This window comes from Acyrthosiphon pisum, chromosome A3, assembly GCF_005508785.2.
Source record: "Acyrthosiphon pisum isolate AL4f chromosome A3, pea_aphid_22Mar2018_4r6ur, whole genome shotgun sequence".
NCBI classification, from domain to species: domain Eukaryota; kingdom Metazoa; phylum Arthropoda; class Insecta; order Hemiptera; family Aphididae; genus Acyrthosiphon; species Acyrthosiphon pisum.
In genome coordinates, this window is record NC_042496.1 from 33,150,483 (window position 1) to 33,170,298 (window position 19,816).

General features: G+C 29.4%; 1 protein-coding gene across 7 annotated transcripts in view; it reads right to left on the reverse strand.

Annotated features, from left to right (window-relative positions):
• Positions 1-19,816, reverse strand: part of LOC100167625 (calcium release-activated calcium channel protein 1) — a 76,783-nt gene that overhangs the window by 16,364 nt on the left and 40,603 nt on the right. For 4 of the 7 annotated variants that reach the window (XM_029491643.1, XM_029491642.1, XM_029491641.1 and 1 more), the window contains 2 exons: positions 11,610-11,792; positions 1,872-2,580 (listed from right to left, as the gene is read on the reverse strand). In XM_029491643.1, coding sequence (XP_029347503.1) covers positions 1,872-2,432 — 561 coding nt within the window. In that variant the 5' untranslated portion in view covers positions 2,433-2,580; positions 11,610-11,792. Of the gene's footprint in view, positions 1-1,871; positions 2,581-11,609; positions 11,793-19,628; positions 19,789-19,816 lie in introns of all 7 variants that reach the window. The other 3 variants (XM_029491645.1, XM_008186185.3, XM_029491644.1) reach the window with 2 other exon arrangements.

Below are 19,816 nucleotides of genomic sequence, written 5' to 3' on the forward strand. Positions count from 1 at the left end.
ATTTGGAATTTATATAGGTACCTATTATAGGTAAATTTTTTTTTAATACCATAGATAAGAATATATATGTCTAATACATAGACTGATATACCGTCTCCGCTCAGAATCGTTTTTCTTATACAGTGATATTATATCATTGAATTCAAATTTAATACTGTCCATTATACAGTGACCCACTTCTAATTACTGTACAGCAGAGCGACATCCACTTACCCACCTTTTTTTTACATGATTTTAAATGAAATTGTTAAAAACCACATTGTTAAAAAATATATATATTTTTACTATTTTTATCGTTATCGTTTTTATCTTTTTTAAACCTTTTAGTGACACCGTCTATTTTTAATTCTTTATTTCATATATTTTTTCGTACATACGTCATATAAATTTAATTCTGGAGGAGTATAGTTTATGATTTATACCTAAGTAGGTATTTAAAGTTTAGATGAGCGGAATGAAGTGGTACCCCGTCAATTGTTGGTTCACTATACTTTGCTCATCAAAACTTTAAAGACTTATAAGTTATAATTAATAAACTACGTGTCAAAATTTGATTTTGAATACCTACTCTAAATAATATTCTGCTTAGGAATATGAAATTTAAAATGTCTTATTTATAACTTATAAATTATACGGGTATTATATATTTCTCTATTGATACTATTTAAATAATGTAAAAAGTAAGTACTCATTTTTTATGCCTATTAATATTATTAGTATATTAGGTATATTGTTATAAATTATAATTAGGTAAATACATCAATTTCCGATGACCATTTCATGAAAAGTTACTATCATGGTTACATGGGTTTTGTAAATTTCAAAATATTCCATAAAGTGTAAAATACTAAGGTTTTCATTTCGCGAATTGGATACAATTTGTGTCTTTTACATGAAAATAAAAACGTCCTACACGTAATGATTGAATTTTATAAAATAGATATCCATTTCACGAAAAGTTCAATGACACTATGCATAAGTATACACTATACAGTGATACCTCTATTAATGGACACCTCTAAAAAGTGGACACTTTTAAATTCTCCGGTAAAATATTATTGATGTTATAATATTGTAATAGTGGCCGTGGAAATGACAAAATTCAAAATAAGTTACTTCCCATTAGTAAGGGCTGTCGACCATTCGAAACTAGGTACCTGATGCAATTAATTCGCCATCAACCTGGATGACTGGACGACTTAAATCAATTTATTTGTATAAAATATTCGGTATTAGTTTTAAAAACGTTTAAGTTATATTAAAATAATATAAAATAGTAAATAAATTATTAGTTATTAGGTACGGCATTAGTTATTATTACTATCATCCAACTGTGGTTAAATGTTGAATGTTCTGGGGCTTCCTTAATAATTAAGTAATTGTAATAAAATGTTTTAAAAGGTAGCTTCTAAAGCACACCTGCCCCTCCCGAATCACGTACACGGTGGTAACTCGAAGACGTCGGTAAAAATAATTACTTATCAAGTTTTTTAAAATATTTTTCACCAACGTTTATTATGTACCACCCTAGTACTCCACCTACGGTTACGACAAACAAACTCATCCCAAACCCTAGCTAACATGTCGGGTGTATTGGTGAAACTATAACCCGGCGGTCCTTTAGACCTTTTCTCTCTTGATAGTCCTCTCATTAACTTTAAGAGTTGTTGGCAGAGGTGGAAAAACTAGAGATGAATCGCTTGGTTCATTTAAGAACTGACGGTGTCGCATTATTCAGGCGTGGTGATTGCATATTTTGATCGATAAAATTAAAATTGTATTTTAATATATAATGATTTTTTGAAACAAGGACGTTATTCATGGAACGCTTTATAATATCAGTCATATCACCATAATGGCATGCCACTTACCCGGCTAAAGGCCCGTTGCACCTGCATCGTCCTGGGACTGTCCTGGAGGTTGTGCAGCCCGAGCATTTGGCTATTTTTGGCCAGCGCGTCGATGGCCGATTGCTGCTGCCGGATCCTCTTGGCAGTCGTCCGAAATGAGTTGCGCAACTTGCTCTTGAACCCCGATCCGACACCGCCTCCGTTACCTCCACCGGCACCGCCTCCACCGCTTCCTCCAAAGACGCGATGCACGCCCCTCTCAGCCGCCGTCGACGCCGTCGCACTGTTCGACCTGCCGTGCTGGTGACGCTGCTGGAGCGCTGTTTGCTCTTTGGCAGACTTCGTGGCGGCATTCATCGTCGTTTCCTGCAGACGACGAGGCTGAGGATCTATTTGCGGCATGCTCGCGTGCCTCGCGTTCCCGACGAACTTTTCTGGTGGCGATCGACGTTTGTTCGTCGGATCGACTAAAGCCGTCGCCGTGGCGGGTATGGTGTTCGCCGTGGTGACCGTCACGGTGGCGGGTTCGATGTCCGCCGTGGTGGCGACTTTCGCCGGAGTGGTGACCGCCGGTGTGGACATATCCGGCCGGAACTGTAGCTGCTGCAGCCAAGATGAACGGTCGTCGTTACCGGAAGCGTTCTTCGCGTTTATACACTGTATACAACTTACCACCGCCAGCGATTGTGTGTATATAACGTTATCCGCGGTCAACGGCGCAGTCGATCATCTGCCAACAAAGAACATTAATTTGATATTATTATAATATAAATATATTATTTTACTTGAACCAGGAAAATAAATTTTATGGGGAAAATCGTATCACTTATATTACCTGTCCCATTGGCACTTTATTCAAAACCAGTACAGTTCCGGCTGAACCAGGAACTCTATTTTAGAGTAGGTATCAATTTTTTGCCAGATATTTTCGGATCAGATATAAACCTATTGATTTTTCAATGATGTAATGTTTTTTATTTTAATTTTTGTGTCTGTACCTATACAATGTACACGCATTATAAAGTAAAAAAAAACGCTTTGAATTTTAACTTCAATGGTGGATTCTGAAAGCAAATTTGATCTACTTGGTTGGTTAGTAGTATAAGGAGGTCAAAAATGAAAATTCTCAGTACTTTACAAAGTTATTAGAACAAATAATAAGGCAAAAACGGGAATTTTAGTCATATCCTATCAGTTGTAGAAAACATCGATTTTATTTGTTTTGTTGTAATTCAAATAAAGACTTGACATTTTTATCAATAAATAGTAATGCAAATGCTAGTAGGTAATTTTATACCTACTAGCATTTGCTAAACATGATATGATTTTCAACCATTTTCAGATTTTTTGTGCAATTTATAGATATTTTATTTACATTTTTTAGTTTTTTTCAAATTAAGTATAATACAATTTTTGTTTTCGCGTAAAAAGTTGAGAATTAAATTCAAGGTTCCTCATATGTTCTTTTTCTATATCAAAAATTCTTATGCATTTCTAAATTTCTTCCTAAGAGTTTAAAGTTCAAATGTTGACAAAATCACAAGGTACGCTTAACAGTTATCAACTTGCTCAAATTTCACTCTTATATGTATAAGTCTAAATAATATTATAGTACTATGTACTGTATATTGTATAAATTTAAGTACTCCTATATCACCATATTGGTCATAATGATAACGATAAGGTTAATTGCGTTTATTTATAATAGCTATAACTATGTATGACGTGTGTTAAATCATGTTTGTAGTGTGTACCTAATATAGTATGGGTTAATATTTAATATTTACTATTTGATTTTTTTTTATTAAACAGACACGTATAACATATGAGTTTGACTAAAAAATACTAAAACTTGCAGCATCGGAAACTTTTGATGGTCCCCCGTAACTGTCTGTTTTATTACGCAATGAGTGCAGGTTTCACTGCATGAATGAAAATAATACGTCGACGGATATGCAGTGAACTGCACGACGTCTCCGTACGGATATTATATTATTATTGTGGTGTAAAACGCGTGCTAGAGAAAGAGAGAGAGAGAGAGAGAGAGAGAGAGAGAGAGAGAGAGAGAGATAAAAACAGAGGGAAAATAAACGTCACCAGACGGAGATCGATATTCGCAAGTTGGGTTGCGACCAGAACGAGTATAGTACGATGTGCATATATATTTATATTATATAATAATAATCGTGCGTCGTGAAACAATCGCCTCGTTATTATACATACAAACTTTGCGATTTATTATTTGCATATAATATACTTGGCGACAGTACATCAGCTGTAAGCTGTAAATGCGAGACAAGCGCCGCGGTCGTCGTCGTATTATAGTCGTGATAATTTTTGACAGAATGTTAAAATGATATGTACATTGAAATACAAACGATTATAGATTCTGCAGAATTATTCAACTTTGTGTGCCAAATGATAACATTAATAATCCTAGTTCACGTAGTATTTATATAAAATAATAATATTAGTCGAAAATATTTCAAATATAGGTGTTTAAATACAATAATATATTCAAAAGGTATTTTAAATATTTTTAAATAAGTAGGTACTTAAATTCTTTTTCTAGATTTTCTGGTCCGAGTAAAATACTTTATTCTTGGGTCTAATTTTTCTTTTTAATTTATATTGTTCGTTGAGAGAAATTTGTGTAGGTTCCAATATTTTTATTATATTCAGCGCGCGTGCCATACTAGCCTAAATTTATTAAAATTTAAAATAATAATTTTTTTTTATATATTACAACGATATAAGTAAAATCTACTAAAAATAAGCATTCTGCACAAACCACAACAATAATACTTCAGATATTATTAGTATCTATAATAATATTTAATTACTACATAGTAGAAAATAATTTCTAAGTTATAAATTAAATCCCATACTATTTATCACTAACGGTGGCTTCTTAATCATGTAACTATACAATTACTAACAGTGTGTGGTAGTGGGGATAACAGCATAACGTGGACTCGTTGCGTACATAATATGAGACATGATTACATGAGTCTACATGCATTTATTTTATCGCCCAATCGCCGTCGCCACTGTAAAGTTATGATCGATGGCGTTAGGTGTGAACATTTTCAGACTTATTGCTCTCATACACAAACATCACACATAGTTATAATGTAAATAAATATATATTTTTACAAATACAACTATGGTCAGACCCAACTACGAAAATCAATCACCTAATTATAAATGCATTAAATTCAATACACTAAATATTGAAGAAAATATTTATAAATTTCACTCGGTGATTTGCTACCACGGTTATTCAATGACATCAGCCCATTACAAAAGTATTATTCGTCAAAGTAATACATTTTAGGTTAGATGCAATGATCTTAAGGATTTTACATCGTCGTAAAAAAACTCAAAAAGTTGTGATATCGCAATGGGGGGGGGGGGGGGGCTAAGTAATTAGCATAGAAATTGTTTGTAACTGTTTGTATTTAATAATGTGTGATAATTGAATACAAATAATTTAACTTCCGTAGTAGCTTGACGGCTACTCATAGTATGTACTTAAATAGTGTTATGTAATAATATGTTAATATATTATAAAAATGTAAAATGGGGATGTAAATATTCATGTCGACTTTGTATCTTTATTTAGTAAAAATTAATAGCCACCTAGCTATTTTAAATTATTTGTATAAAAATATCTCACTTCATCAAGTACAAATAGTTATAAACAATTTTAATATTATGAATTTAAGAAATTATTTAACTCCTTTTTGATATCACCACTTTTTTAATTTGAGTTTTTTATTCTTAGCGAGGTTTTTACATGTTGTTGATGGAGTGTTTTTGTTTGGATATAAAAATAAGTATTTAATTACCTATTTAACAAGTATGAATAAAGTATTTATTTATATTATTGTCTCTGTTTATACATAGAACATAAAGTATAATAATAAATATTATTTAGTAAAATACTTATTATTCAGATATAGTCAGATGATCTTTAATAAAAATATAAGCAATTTTTAATTTTTAAATCATCATAGCTTCCTATAATATGAAAATCAATCATCGTAAATTATCCTATGTATATAAAGCTTATAATAACACGGAAACTGGATTACCAAAATTTTCAACAAAAAATCACCTGCTCAACGATTCACGTTAAACAATAGAGGTTCTCTTTTGAAAAAATAAGTCTGTGAACTACAAAACACTCTTAATATGCCTCACAAAACTCTGTAGTACTTGAAAATATATGATCCTTAATTTAAGGACGCCACCCCAGCATTTGTCGTATTCGTCTTATAAGTACGCGTAACACGGCAAATTTGGGTTCAGCGAAACCAATTTTGTATTGTCAGCTTTAATATTAGAGTGGAATTCATCATCAGACTTATAGTTAAGAACGCATTATCTGTGTTAAAATAAGCTGTGTCTTGTTAGTTTATAATTCATCAAGTCTTAAGCGAGTTAAGTACTTATGTAAGATAGCAATTATAAAATGCTTACAGCTTGCTTAGAAATTAAAATATCGTAATCATCTTACATAAAAACAAAGATAATATGTTCCCATATTTTAAATATTATTAATAATAGTTAAATTCACGCTTGTCACTAATGTTAAAACTGATGAAGCTAAACGTGAACTGCCGAAAATACATTTTCTAACGTCCATTTCCACGACCCTCATCATCAACTTTTTGAACCTAGCCTGCGATTCGGGGGCCGAGAAATTGTTTCCCACACTGGACATTTTTCAACAATTTTCAGGCTGTTCTCATGTCAAACAGTTTTTGAGTAAGTGATAACCAATTGGTACCTACTAAATATTCACAAAAAAAAGTATTATTGTACCCGTTGCACACCGTCACTCGAAAGACTAATTTCACAACAATCCACACACATAATTTTATTGAAGTAGGTACTATTCTTTAAGTACCGTCGTTCCTCCGCCAAATATCCATGGATATGATAGAGTGCACTCTACTATCAAATGGATGAAAAATGACGAACCACGGATCTAAAGTCATCTCCAATGGCCGTTATTAAAGCACGAAACTTGTACCGACACAGAAATAAAATGTTCAGATTGGAATAAGTACTTAAAAACTGTGGGTTTCAAATTTCAAGTTTAATTTTAAGATAGGTATAGGTACTCATCGTTCTCATCATTTACTTACGGTAATTTAAAGTAAATACTTTATCAAAGGATATAAAATGGGAGTATTAAGCATGTTTGGTGAGTTGCACTGTATATAATATTATACCAATAATATGTTTCCGGGCTTTCGAGACAGAGACGACGCGTGCTACGAACGCTTGCGCGTTGGATGTTTTTAATCCCACTAAATTATTAATAACTCAGCCGTATAGATAGGTAAACATCATAGTGCCCGGTTGATATATTATTATGATGTGGTACGAGAGGACATTACATATTTACATGACAATTTAAAATAATGTATAATAATTATAAGGCTGCGATTTAAAAAATCTAAAAAGAAAATTCTTTAAATATCTTAAGATATTATGCATTTAAAAATATATTTCTTAATGATATTTTTCTGATGGCACTTTAAAATTATTAAAATAGAAGTATTGTTATGGCCTCTTAAATTTTATTTGTATAAACATTTGAAAACTGTGGTTGACGAGTGTTGCATATACACGTTCAATACTATATCTGACTCAACAATTATCATGTAAATACCCCAGCCAATATGCTGCATTTATTACGACAATAAATGTTATATTACAACTGTAGTAAATTATAGTAAAATAATTTACAATCACTCAATAAAAAAAAATTGTATAATAACTTTAAAAATGCATTAAAATTTGAATTTTTCAATAAATCCAAACACATTATTTGCTTATGATGCTATATATGTACGTTATAAACAACCAGTAATAAAAATAACATTTCATCTAAATCCTAGCTCTAATAAAAATACATAAATAGCTTTGTTCTACACAGCTGTAGTCGCAATCACGCAATCAAGAATTTTTCAATGGGTGGGAGAATATTTTTTTTTTATATACATACATGTAGATATTTAACAGAAATTTGATAGGTTACTAAAACTGATTTCACTATAAATATTTTTTCAATTAAAAATATTATATTGATAAATATAATATAATATTAAGCACGATTTGAAGTTAGGTTATCACGAGGTTTCGTAATACATAATAATATATATACACACATATCGATTGGAGGCGTTCAAACACAGCACAACGATTTACGACTAATGCGTGTCACCACTGAATTAAAATAAGTATTATAATAATAATCATACGCAGGTGTTTTATTAAACGAGCGACTTGTACGCGAGATAAAATATAGTTAAAGCAATTATAAACAGACATTTATGTGCGCCATATAATAATTTATAACGCAGCGCTGTTACTCTCTTTGCAGCGTCGGTTGTATATACTTACCCACTCTTCAAATACATACAGTGTGAATTGTGAGTTGTGACTCACCGAGCATGCTCGCCCCACTCATTTTTTTCATTAAATAATGAATTCATTCAAATTCTTATTTTTGGAATTTTTTAAGCATACGTAAGGACCATGATATTTGTCAATGGATTATATTCTGTGCGTTTTAAACAGTGTCCTGCCCCCCGTGACATTCTTATATTTTTAAATGAGGACCAACTATCCTTTTTTATTATATAAATTATAGAGGATATGATTTTTCGAATAATTCTATCCATGAAAATCAAATTCGAACTATAGCATTTTCAGAATTATTAAGCTGATAGCACTATGGATAACATTGTATGATAACAGGTTAAGCAGACCTGGGGGGCTTACTATTTGAAAATTAAAATGGAAATATTAATTTATTACGATTACTTTTGGTATACGTAAAAATAACAATTATTACAGTAAAAAATGATTGTTCTCCTTCAAAAAATAATAAGTTTGCATTGCTACATGACAGTCCTTATATAAATGGCTATAGTCTTCATAAAGTTGTTTTTATACTAAAAAATTTAAAAAATCAGAATTTGAAGAAACGCAGAATGGATATAGGGAGGGGGTGGTGTTAGAATACTTGGTGAATCACTCAATATTTATAATATAAAAGAATCCTCTACTAGCGCCTCTCGAAGTCAATAAACTTAGAAATAACTTTTCAAAAAGAATAAAAGACACTCGTTAAGAAAATTATTGACTGTGGTACAATCACACACACCGTGTATGTGACATACGCGCATGCATGTGTGTATATTATTATCGCCTTTATAATAACATAATTTCATAAGATATTATATTCGTGCGTGAACACTGCGGTCGTATTTTTTAGATTTCAAAAAACTTAAAAATAATGTCAACTTTATACGTCAAAAATTAACAAATGACGGAGCTGTAAATGTGTGCCGAGCAAAAAATTAGAACAATGTGTTATGTCAAGTTTAAAATTTAAATGCGTCGAATTTGCTGACTCGCATTTTTGGCACTGAACCAACGTTATGTCTCGTCGGATCACGCACACGCGATCAGCCTATTGCCTATATATACAAGGTGGTAGTTCAACTAAGTGTCTACAATCATTATTCCAAAATCCTTTAACTTAACTTATTTGAAAATATTTTACTTTACATGATTCAATTTCATTGTTATCATTTTTTTTTTTTAAGTTTTTTACTTTTTTGAACGACTAAATATTATATTTTTTCTTTCGTATTTCGGAGCAGTATATTTTTGGACTATTTCGATAAATAAAAATTGAATTTTGAATAGGTTATATACCTATTTAATTAGCTATAAGTATTTTAAATTTAGATAAACGGAGTAATGGACTAACATTTTGCGAGAATAACCCTGTCCCTGTGCGACACTGCGCCACCTACTGATCATGTTAATACAATTGTTTATTGATTTTAAAAAATAAAAATAAGAGTTTATAAACATACGAGATTTTAAATTTAAATTGTAATTTCAAAACTGGTTTTAATCTAGAAAACAATTAAAATTTTTGTTTTAAGTATTTTTTGTAATAGGTAGGCAAAATTAAATTAAGTTTAATGGTAATATCCATTCTCGTTTTGAGGAGTTGTGTTGCACTATTATTAATACATTTATACTACTATTACTACTTCAATCACAGATTTTTTTTAATTTCTGAAAATATAAAAATAAAATAATGACAAATAATTTACTCGTAATTATTCTCAATTGTTCAAAAAACATAAAAAAAATTACCTAAAAACGAAAAATACAAAACAAATGCAAAATAAAAATTTGTTACATAGATTTGTATGTTATTAAAAAACATTTTAAGCTAGGAAAACAACATCTATGATATTCTAAAAAAATATGCAATAGTCATCAACATCCAGGCCCTAGTTTCCATTGAAAAAAAATTTAAAAACTTGTAATTTTAAATGTTGTTATGTAATGACAACAAAGTATGTACTTAAAAAATATAATCAAAAAATGTATAGCTTTTCAGAAAAACCAGCGTAGACACTTTAACGGATCAAATATCGTATAATACACATCTATATTGAACTATAAACTCTTAGTAAGTTTTTCGGTTTTTCCTATGACACTTTTTTTTAGATTTTAAAAACGAATGAGACTGAGCTACGTCGTAAAAATATTTCAAGAATATGAATATATATAACTGTAATTTAGGTAAGTAAAATTATAGCATATACAATTAATTAATTAATTTGTTGAGCAGTATTTGCGTTCGAATTTAAAGTCAAAAATGATAAAACATAATAATTATATCATAAAACCATATAATAAATCGAAAAAATTATATGCTAGGTACTAACTAAGCACTTCGTGTTCAGTTAAAAATTACAACTTAAAAAAATTGTGATTATTCAACTTCTTTTGGGTGTAACTCGCTAGACTAAGTGCAACTCAGCCACCCTGCAGCTAGGCAATGTGAGAAAATTCGATTTGATGCATGCTTGTAACTGATCTGCCCGAATAACCAATGACAACCAATAATTAATAAATACTAATTTCTACTAATTATTTCTCCTATAACCAATAGCAACCATTTATAAACAATAATTTCTATCGTAAATCTCAAAATCTCTGTTTGAACACCTTCCCAGTTTAGGTCTACTGGGTCCAATTATGAATCTAAACCATTCAAAGACCCACCAAGTACACATAAAAATGTCATCAAAATCGGTACACATATTGGTAACTTAAATAATTATTTTACTTTCCAACCAATGGTTATAATATGTGGTTAGATGCGTTTTTTGGAACACCAGTCGGAGAAAAAGTGATCAAGAAGATATTAATTTTATTAATTATTAACAAATAGTGATTTTACATGATTATTGATAATACACTAATACCGGTATATGGTAATTAACTGCAATGTATTTAAATTATATGTGATACCTATAACTATTATAACAGTAGACTTCACACAGTTCAAAATATTATAATTTTATAATTAAATTAAATTTCCTAAGAAAATTATAATAATTTAAAAAAAAATTCCATTTACTGTATTGTAAATTTAAACTGGGGAAAAAATTTAAATTTATATCAAACATTATTAACGCCTCGCCCAAAATACGTCTCACAAAAATATATAATAGGTACATTTGGGTACCTACATTAAAACACCATCGAACGAACTATTCATTATTTTTACCAGGAACGATTGCCGTGTACTTTTTGTATACACTGTATACACTGTTACGTTAATCTAGTAATAATATTATTTTATCTTTATAATCTCTATTTTATTTTCTGCTGCTCAAAACTCTTAAAATATTTCATACTAACCGTATATATTTGCGTCTAATTTCGTGACAAAAATACCACGAAGTCGTCTACGGGGAGTCATACAACATGACTGAAAATCGATATTTTTTTTCGCGTCTGAGGTGACTTCAAAAGTTCTGTCTTTAAGCTCAGTATTGCAAAACCACAGACGATGTCAAGATGACAAATCTCATTTTAACGACACTAGAACATACGTAAAAATGATAATAAGTTATACTTATTTTTAAATTAAATTTCTCTGATACTATTATCAGACGTGTTATAAAATGTTGCGAGCAAAGTGAGTAATATATAGCTGCTGTATTGCTATGACAACAAACACCTCAAATTTTATTTTAAACAAAATATCCATGTAGATTTTAAATAAATATATTTGCTTAGATAATATTTTTCAGGATTTGCGCTAAGGTGCCGTTCTAAAGCAAAATGAGCAGGACACAAAACATTTTATTAAGAATTAATTATGTTGTATTTGTAAAGTATATAAATAATTTATATTTTCCAAAATGTTATGTGATTATAATTTGTTATAAACAATGATAATATACATACGGACGGTAATTATATATATATTTTTTAATTCATGTTTTTTTTAAACTTATTTAATTTTAATTTTAATATTATTCATAATTATTGTGTTTTCATAATATAAACATTTAATAGATTCACACGAAAAAGAAGATAAATTAAACTCATTGTTACAATAATTTCGGGTAGTTACTAGTTACATTAAACTGAACAAATGTTATATGTATTTATATATTTTTCCGGTCATTAAAAGATTCTAACCTTCATTGTTTGATGATAAAATAAGAAATTATTTTAACATACATAGTAATTAAAAATATCTATTAAAGGTTTTAAAAAAAATATAATATCATAAGTTTATTGTCTTTGACAATAATTCCATTTTAGAATTCAAAAATAAATGTATATCACCAAATTTGGTATATATTTTATTGTGTTTATATTTTCTCGCTCAAATAATTAGTTCTTCTAATAAGACTAATAGCTAAATTTACTAAGATTTCTCAATTCAAACAAATAACAATAATAATCAATGTGTTTAAATTTAAATTTTGCGAAGTCATTATTACACTTATTAACCTTTGAGTATATTATACATACCTACTTGTACAACATACATATTATAATAATTATATATACCTATAATACGCTATTTGCTATTTGCTATTTGCTATTATAAATTTAATTATATATTAAAATATTTACCAGGTTAATATTAAGTATAATATTATTATGTATACTTAAACAATTATTAGTTATATTGTTATGTTTCTACTACCATTTAAAAAATGCATATCTACATCAAAATTGCCTATATGGAGCGCCGTGTTACTGCTAGACTATAATAAATAATAATATTATTATGTACCTACCTACTAAATGAGTATTATAAACTGTTCGTTACGTTATTCTAATATCACTATTGTTGTTGTTATCGTTGTTCAGTGTTTATAATTGTTGGAATTCTACACAAAACTCTATATATCATGAAGTTTATTAAGTAATCTATTCACACTATAGTACAGCAGACGCTGAGTACCTATACATTTTTGTACTTCGTATCATTATATTTATTATTACATTATATAATAAGTAAATAAAAATAAGATCTGGTATAATTATTATATCCGATCTTATTTTTATTTACCTTTAGCTTCTGTATATCTGTGTGCATCAACAATAATATTGGACAGAGTCTAAATAATTTGTTTTTATACAGTATAAGACTGTTTTAATTGTTGCTTTTATTTTTACAATTCATACAATAACCAATAATCAGCCATCAGGGATTCAAAAATTTCAAATTCATAATTTCTATGAAAATGTTAATTATTTTATAATTTTTATTTTATACACAAATTGATTTAAAATTGTGTCTACAACATTGTTTATCGGCAGGTAATAATAATTATAAATAATTATCTACCGATATACACGTATAACTTCTAAAATATTTTCATTAAAAAGGCTTAAGAGACGGTGGTGTCCTGATGACCTGCTTACTTAATGTTAATAGTACTAAAAGACCCATTGTCGTATTATAATAAATATTAATATAATTGTATAAATAGTTACTTTAATCATCTATCTTACGTCACTAGTATTCAATAGTTAACTATAATAACAACATTGTTAAACGCGTGTCAAAATTCGTTCTGTGGGAGGATTCTTCATTCTGAGAAACGTGTCTTTTTTCGTTTCTATATTTAGGAACCGGCCACATGGCTACAACACATTCAAAATATATTGTGCTGTTAACAGAGTGTGTGATAAAACAAGTTTTAAATTTTAAATTCAAAAATATTAACTATAGGTTGGTAGGTATAAGGTAAATCAGTCCAGTTCGTCGCTGACCCGCTACACAGAAAAACGTCTCTCCATTATGTTCGCTTCATTATCGCGGTATTTCGATAGTGAAATTCGTTTTCCGTAATAAAAAAAAAATAATATAATATAATATATATATATCACTGCAAACGAATTGCGATCACTGTAACTATCCAATACGAACGATAAAAAATTATATTATTGTTGTAATAATAACAAATGCGTAGTTCTCCATGATCCGATTCTGGTCCCTTGAGCGCATGGCAAGTCCAAAATATAGAAGCGTCAGAACGCTGCCGTCTTCTCCGGACCCACAATAAGGGAGAGAAACTAAATAATTGTGCTCGGCTAATCGATTCACCGCGTTGGTGACTGATACGTGAAATAGTCGAAACTTCGAGTATCTAACCGACATCCGTCAAACTTGAGCAATAACCCGTACTAAGTACTTAATTTAGGTATAAGCAAATTGACAACTACCGCGGATCAGCCAAACCATGTTATAAAAACAAGGTATGATCGTAACTTTATCGTAAGCACGTGACGTAGCCTAGTGTATAGTAATAATAATTTAATGACAATATGATAATACGGGTAAGCAAGTGACGTATTGCGCGGACTTGGACCAAATCTAGACCTTTGCGATCATACCATGTTGTTTACATAATGGGCCAAACTATCGCATATATTATAGAAATGCAACAAACTATACACTGCATTCGAAAATACGCACTAGTGTAAGCCCGTGAGAGGTCGAGGCCCGCGGGGGACGACTAGGTTTGAACCAGTGGTGCCATTTGGTTTTATTATAGTAGTACCAAAATGTAAGCAGACCAATTTCATATTTTCACCGAGAGACCAATTTTTCTTCTTCATAATAAATATTACAGTTAGGTAGGTACATCAATACATGTATGTATTACAGTACTGGCTACATTAGAGTTGAGTACCGTATAGTTGAGTTTCAAATTTCATACCTAGCCGAATTGAGTCCAGCTATAAAGTAGTAGTAAATATACCTATTCTTGTTATATTATTATAATCATTCGTTTTTTTATTACCTATATATCAGTGGAATCTAATGAATTTAGTTATTAGATGAAACTGTAATATCTTGTTAACACAATGATACATAAAATTCGACTTATATTAAAGTTAATATTTAAAGTATAATGTGCAGCTGTTTCGTATTATTCAGTACGGTTATTCTTTAATTCAATTTTATTTGAAATGTCCGAAATCGAAGTCATCGAAATGTTAAATGAAAAAGGAAAAGTTTTGTATGTGAAAGATGGTTTCGAATTTTGTTTTCATAAAAAAACCTCGCAAATAATATTGACCGGTATTGTTGTACGTCAACTAAATTTTCTAGTTTTATAAAAATGAGACGTGATAACAATTTTGTTAACAGTGTTTAAAATCAACTATAAACTCATATTATATGTACATAATTAAATTGTAATTTAATTTAAAGTTTCCCTGGCGTAGTCATCTGAACTTATTGTTAATTTAAAGTAATAATAAACGACGAATTTTTAATCATACCAATTACTGTCGAATGAAAACGCAGTAATTGACAGTCTTAAGTCTGTAAAAATAAGAAGGGAAATACTATTTTATATTCATTTTTTGGAACTAACTGTATAACAGTCCATCGGTTATCACTATTATCATTATTAGTATAATATAATACTATCACCTATGTGGATTTAAAACGATTGGCCCAAACGAAAAAATGTTTAATGTTTTCTTTATATTGTTATATCGGCTATATGAATCGTCAATATTGTATTAACTTAAATTTGTTCAGTTAATTTTATAATTATGATTAAGATAATCTATAAAAAAAATTAACGATTTGCTGTGAGCTGATAGGTACACTAAAATCTAGATACAACGATATAGTAGCGCCGTCAGCTGTTTGTTCATTTTTTTCCCGGGCTAAGTCGGATTATACACCTAGATAGTTTATAATATATTATATTTATATAAAAGAATGTACGTTTGTATGGGGCTTAGAGGCTTTTGGAAACTTCTAAACCAATTGGCACCAAATTGTTCACACATCTTATTCCTTGAGACTAAGAAATGTTCTTTGCTTCGTTTTTCAACTGACTCACACATGAATTTCATTTTGGCTCAAGAAAATTGAATAGTATTTTTGTTTATTATATAATATAAAGTTGCCATTTATTACAAAAAAACATTTATAAAAATTTTAAAAAAATTGTTAAAGACTTGGTTACACGCTACCCTGCGTTGCTATAACAATTTTTTTTTGATGAAAGAATTTTATATTTAATTAATTATTTAAAAATGCAATGTCCGACATAACCTAGTTTATAGACTCAAAAACTACTAAGCAGATTTTGACAAAAGTTTTGGAGATGGTGCTGCAAAAAATTGTAGGTAGTAATATGAGCCACATATTTTAGATTCTGAGCGGAGCGAGGAAGCTATTGGTTTTACAATGGTGTTTTTTTTTTTTATTTTTTTTTTTTTATAACCTGTATACAAAATTTCTACCAGAAGGAGTGCTTCGATTTCAACATATATTACCTTATATTTTAGCAAATTAGATCAAGATGGTGCTTTAGAGAGGTCATTTTTCAATTTTCTCAAATAGTTATTTAATTCCACAGGAAAAACCACCGAAAAATTACGAAAAAACCTTAAAAATGGGATTTTAGTTTCTAACGATTTATTAATCACCATAGAAACGATAAAAAAATTATAATATTATAATATTAATTCAACTTACAGGTTATAATAAATAATAATAATATAAAAATCTAGACTGACAAACCGTCTCCGCTCAGAATCGCTTTTCTTATACAATGATATTATATCATTAAATTTTCATAAATTATATCATAAAAGTTTAATACAATCCATTATACATTGACCCACTCGTAGCTTACTGTACAGCAGAGCGATATCCACTTACCCTCTTTTTATGTTCGTTCATTTTTTCCAGGGTGAAATCGGCTTACAAAGAACATAATATTCTGTTATTAGACAACAATGATAAGGTACCTACTACCTATATGGTAATAAATTAATTAGACAAATAAATAATAATTATATTTCAAATATACTTATGACTATACCCACTATAGCTACTTCATAAGGTATCTATAGATTCTACATGTAATATGCATCTTTTTAACTACGAAACGACTTATATTATATATAATCTATATCCACAGTTATCGGTGTTATTACCAAGGCTAGGGACTTTATGTACAGATAGACGTCTCTAAGTCAGAGTCAGTAGGTTATACATCTAATATAGTAACTAATACAATTCATATTATGTTATTTGTATTATACTGAACCATAAAGTTAACCCTATTTTTTGCACTATAATGTGGTTTAGACAACTATAAAATACACGTATATAATAGGTACAAGACGGCGAGGGAGAGATGATGTCACGGAAACGCACACGCGCATCACACATACACGCACATAGGTATAATACATTACTATAGTGAACAGGGTCAATCGACAAAACGTAAACGTACGTGCCAAATATCCCATCGCCATATAGGTACCAATGTACCACCATCGTGGTATACAGGATGATTCAGCAGGCCGCACTTGGATAAAATTATTTTATTATTAATGAAAAATAACTTTATAATATAGACTTAATGAAAAACTGGTATGATTTAATTTGGACACAACATTTTGAAGCCTGTGAAATTAATTTATTAGTTATAAATTATAATAATATAGAATTTATTCACTTAAATCAAATCGACTACACTACATTTGTTTATCATAATATTCAAACACTTTTTTATACAAGTGTGTGACCCACACGCAACATACCAAATGTATTTACCACACAACCAATCCTATGTTGTCACTTATAGTATTTTAGTTAATTCACTTATTATCAAACTTTAAGTTAAGAACATTGCCCAGCTGGCTAGCAAGCTGTGTCACTACGTTGATTATTTTATGATATTTTAATTTTTATGAAAGTTATGACAGTGTCAAATATTACAATTTTAAAATGCTTATAAATTGCATAAAAATTAAAATATTGTAAAAAAGTCAACGCAACGATACAAGTAATGTTCTTAACCTAAAGTTTGATAATAGGTGAATTCACTCTAATATTAAAAGTAACAATACAGGGTTGGTTCTGCTAAGCGTAAATTTGCTATGTTACTCGTAAGTCAGATGGAGGAAACAAATGATGCGCTGAAATCCTCTTAAGACACAAATTTAACAACTCAAAAAACTTCTTGTTCGAATTTTGATTTAGACACAATACCAAAAAATTGTAGAAAGTCGTCTTTTTATCAATTTATAGGAAAAAAATAATGGTTTGTATCTGAACACTGCTTTAACGATACTTGTGTAAAATCAAAGTATTTGAAACTATAGTCCTCAGGCGTAGGTACTTGAAAATTCCAAAAATCATAATTTGAATAAATTCATTACAGAAGCAAATAACGGTGGTGGCATGCTTGGTGAAACACACTGTATATATAGATACAGGTCATTCGATATCTATTGAAGTGCTAACTGCTAGTGACTGAAAATTTCACTCGTCCGTCGGTTTTTTTTATTCGGACATCGCGCAGAGAAAGGTGATAAACGCCCACGAGTACCTACATATTATGTACGTGATATTCTGTGACCAGTATGATCACTGACCATCGGTCTTCTAAAGTATTTGATTAAATGCATTTATTTATATTTATAGTAATTATTACAATACTTTTTAAATTAAGTATTTTAAATACTTAAAAACTGTATATCAGACGTATTTTTATTTGAAAATCCGATACTTTTCAAAATTCATAAGAATTATTATCTAGTCACATTTCAGATTGTTATTTGATAATAGTAATAAAATTATAAGTTATAAATAAAATCAGATTATTAAACATTCATTAATTTTATGTTTCATCAACAACCATTAATGGTTTAATTAATATTAAAGCGTATTTTAGAATTTGAATATAATATTAAATATTTATTTATTCGATTAATTAATATTTTTTTAGTATAAAATGAAGTAGGTACCTAGTACAAGGTTCTAATAATAGGTATTTAAATGTGTATTTAGATGCAAAAAAAATTAATATTGTAGGTATTAAACTTAAACGTGTATAGTGACTACCAGTGGTTATCTCGATTGTATAAAATGTTTGGAAATTATATTGCAATAACGTATAAATGAAGATCTATTTTTCAATTCTTTTTGTTGTTTTTTCTTTTATTGAGAGAGAGAGAGAGAGAGAGATAGAGACATTGAAAGGAAACCTAAAAACATATTTTAAAATGTAAGCGAAATATGTGCACTTAAAATACAAATATAACAAAACATGTACTCACACGTAAAAGAAAATGTCTATGAACTCATAAATCCTAATATTATAAAACGAATTTCTATATCATTTAGCTATACGTTTTGAACAGTTATTTAAAAACATGCTCCCTCAAGTACAAGTTCCTAAACTTGTTATTACTCATTGACATAATATAAAAGTTACAATAGAAATTTAGAATAGGTATTCAATAATAAAGTATCCCTTCCAGTATAATTTTATTAAAATTCCACTTTCATAATAGATGGTCATATTTGTTTTTTTTTACGTTATATATTATGACGTCATTATGTCTAGTCTACAGATTTGTTACCTGTATTCGGTTAAAAAAGTTCATAAATGATACTTGAATATTATCTGCCACATTCACGGAGGAAATTATTGCTAGAAAGTTCTGAAGTAGGTGTAGTAAATACGGAGTGGAATACGCTCTCTTTGGCGAGTCATCGACGTAAACAAATTTTACTTGGTATCTATAATATAATGTAATACAATTTCAAT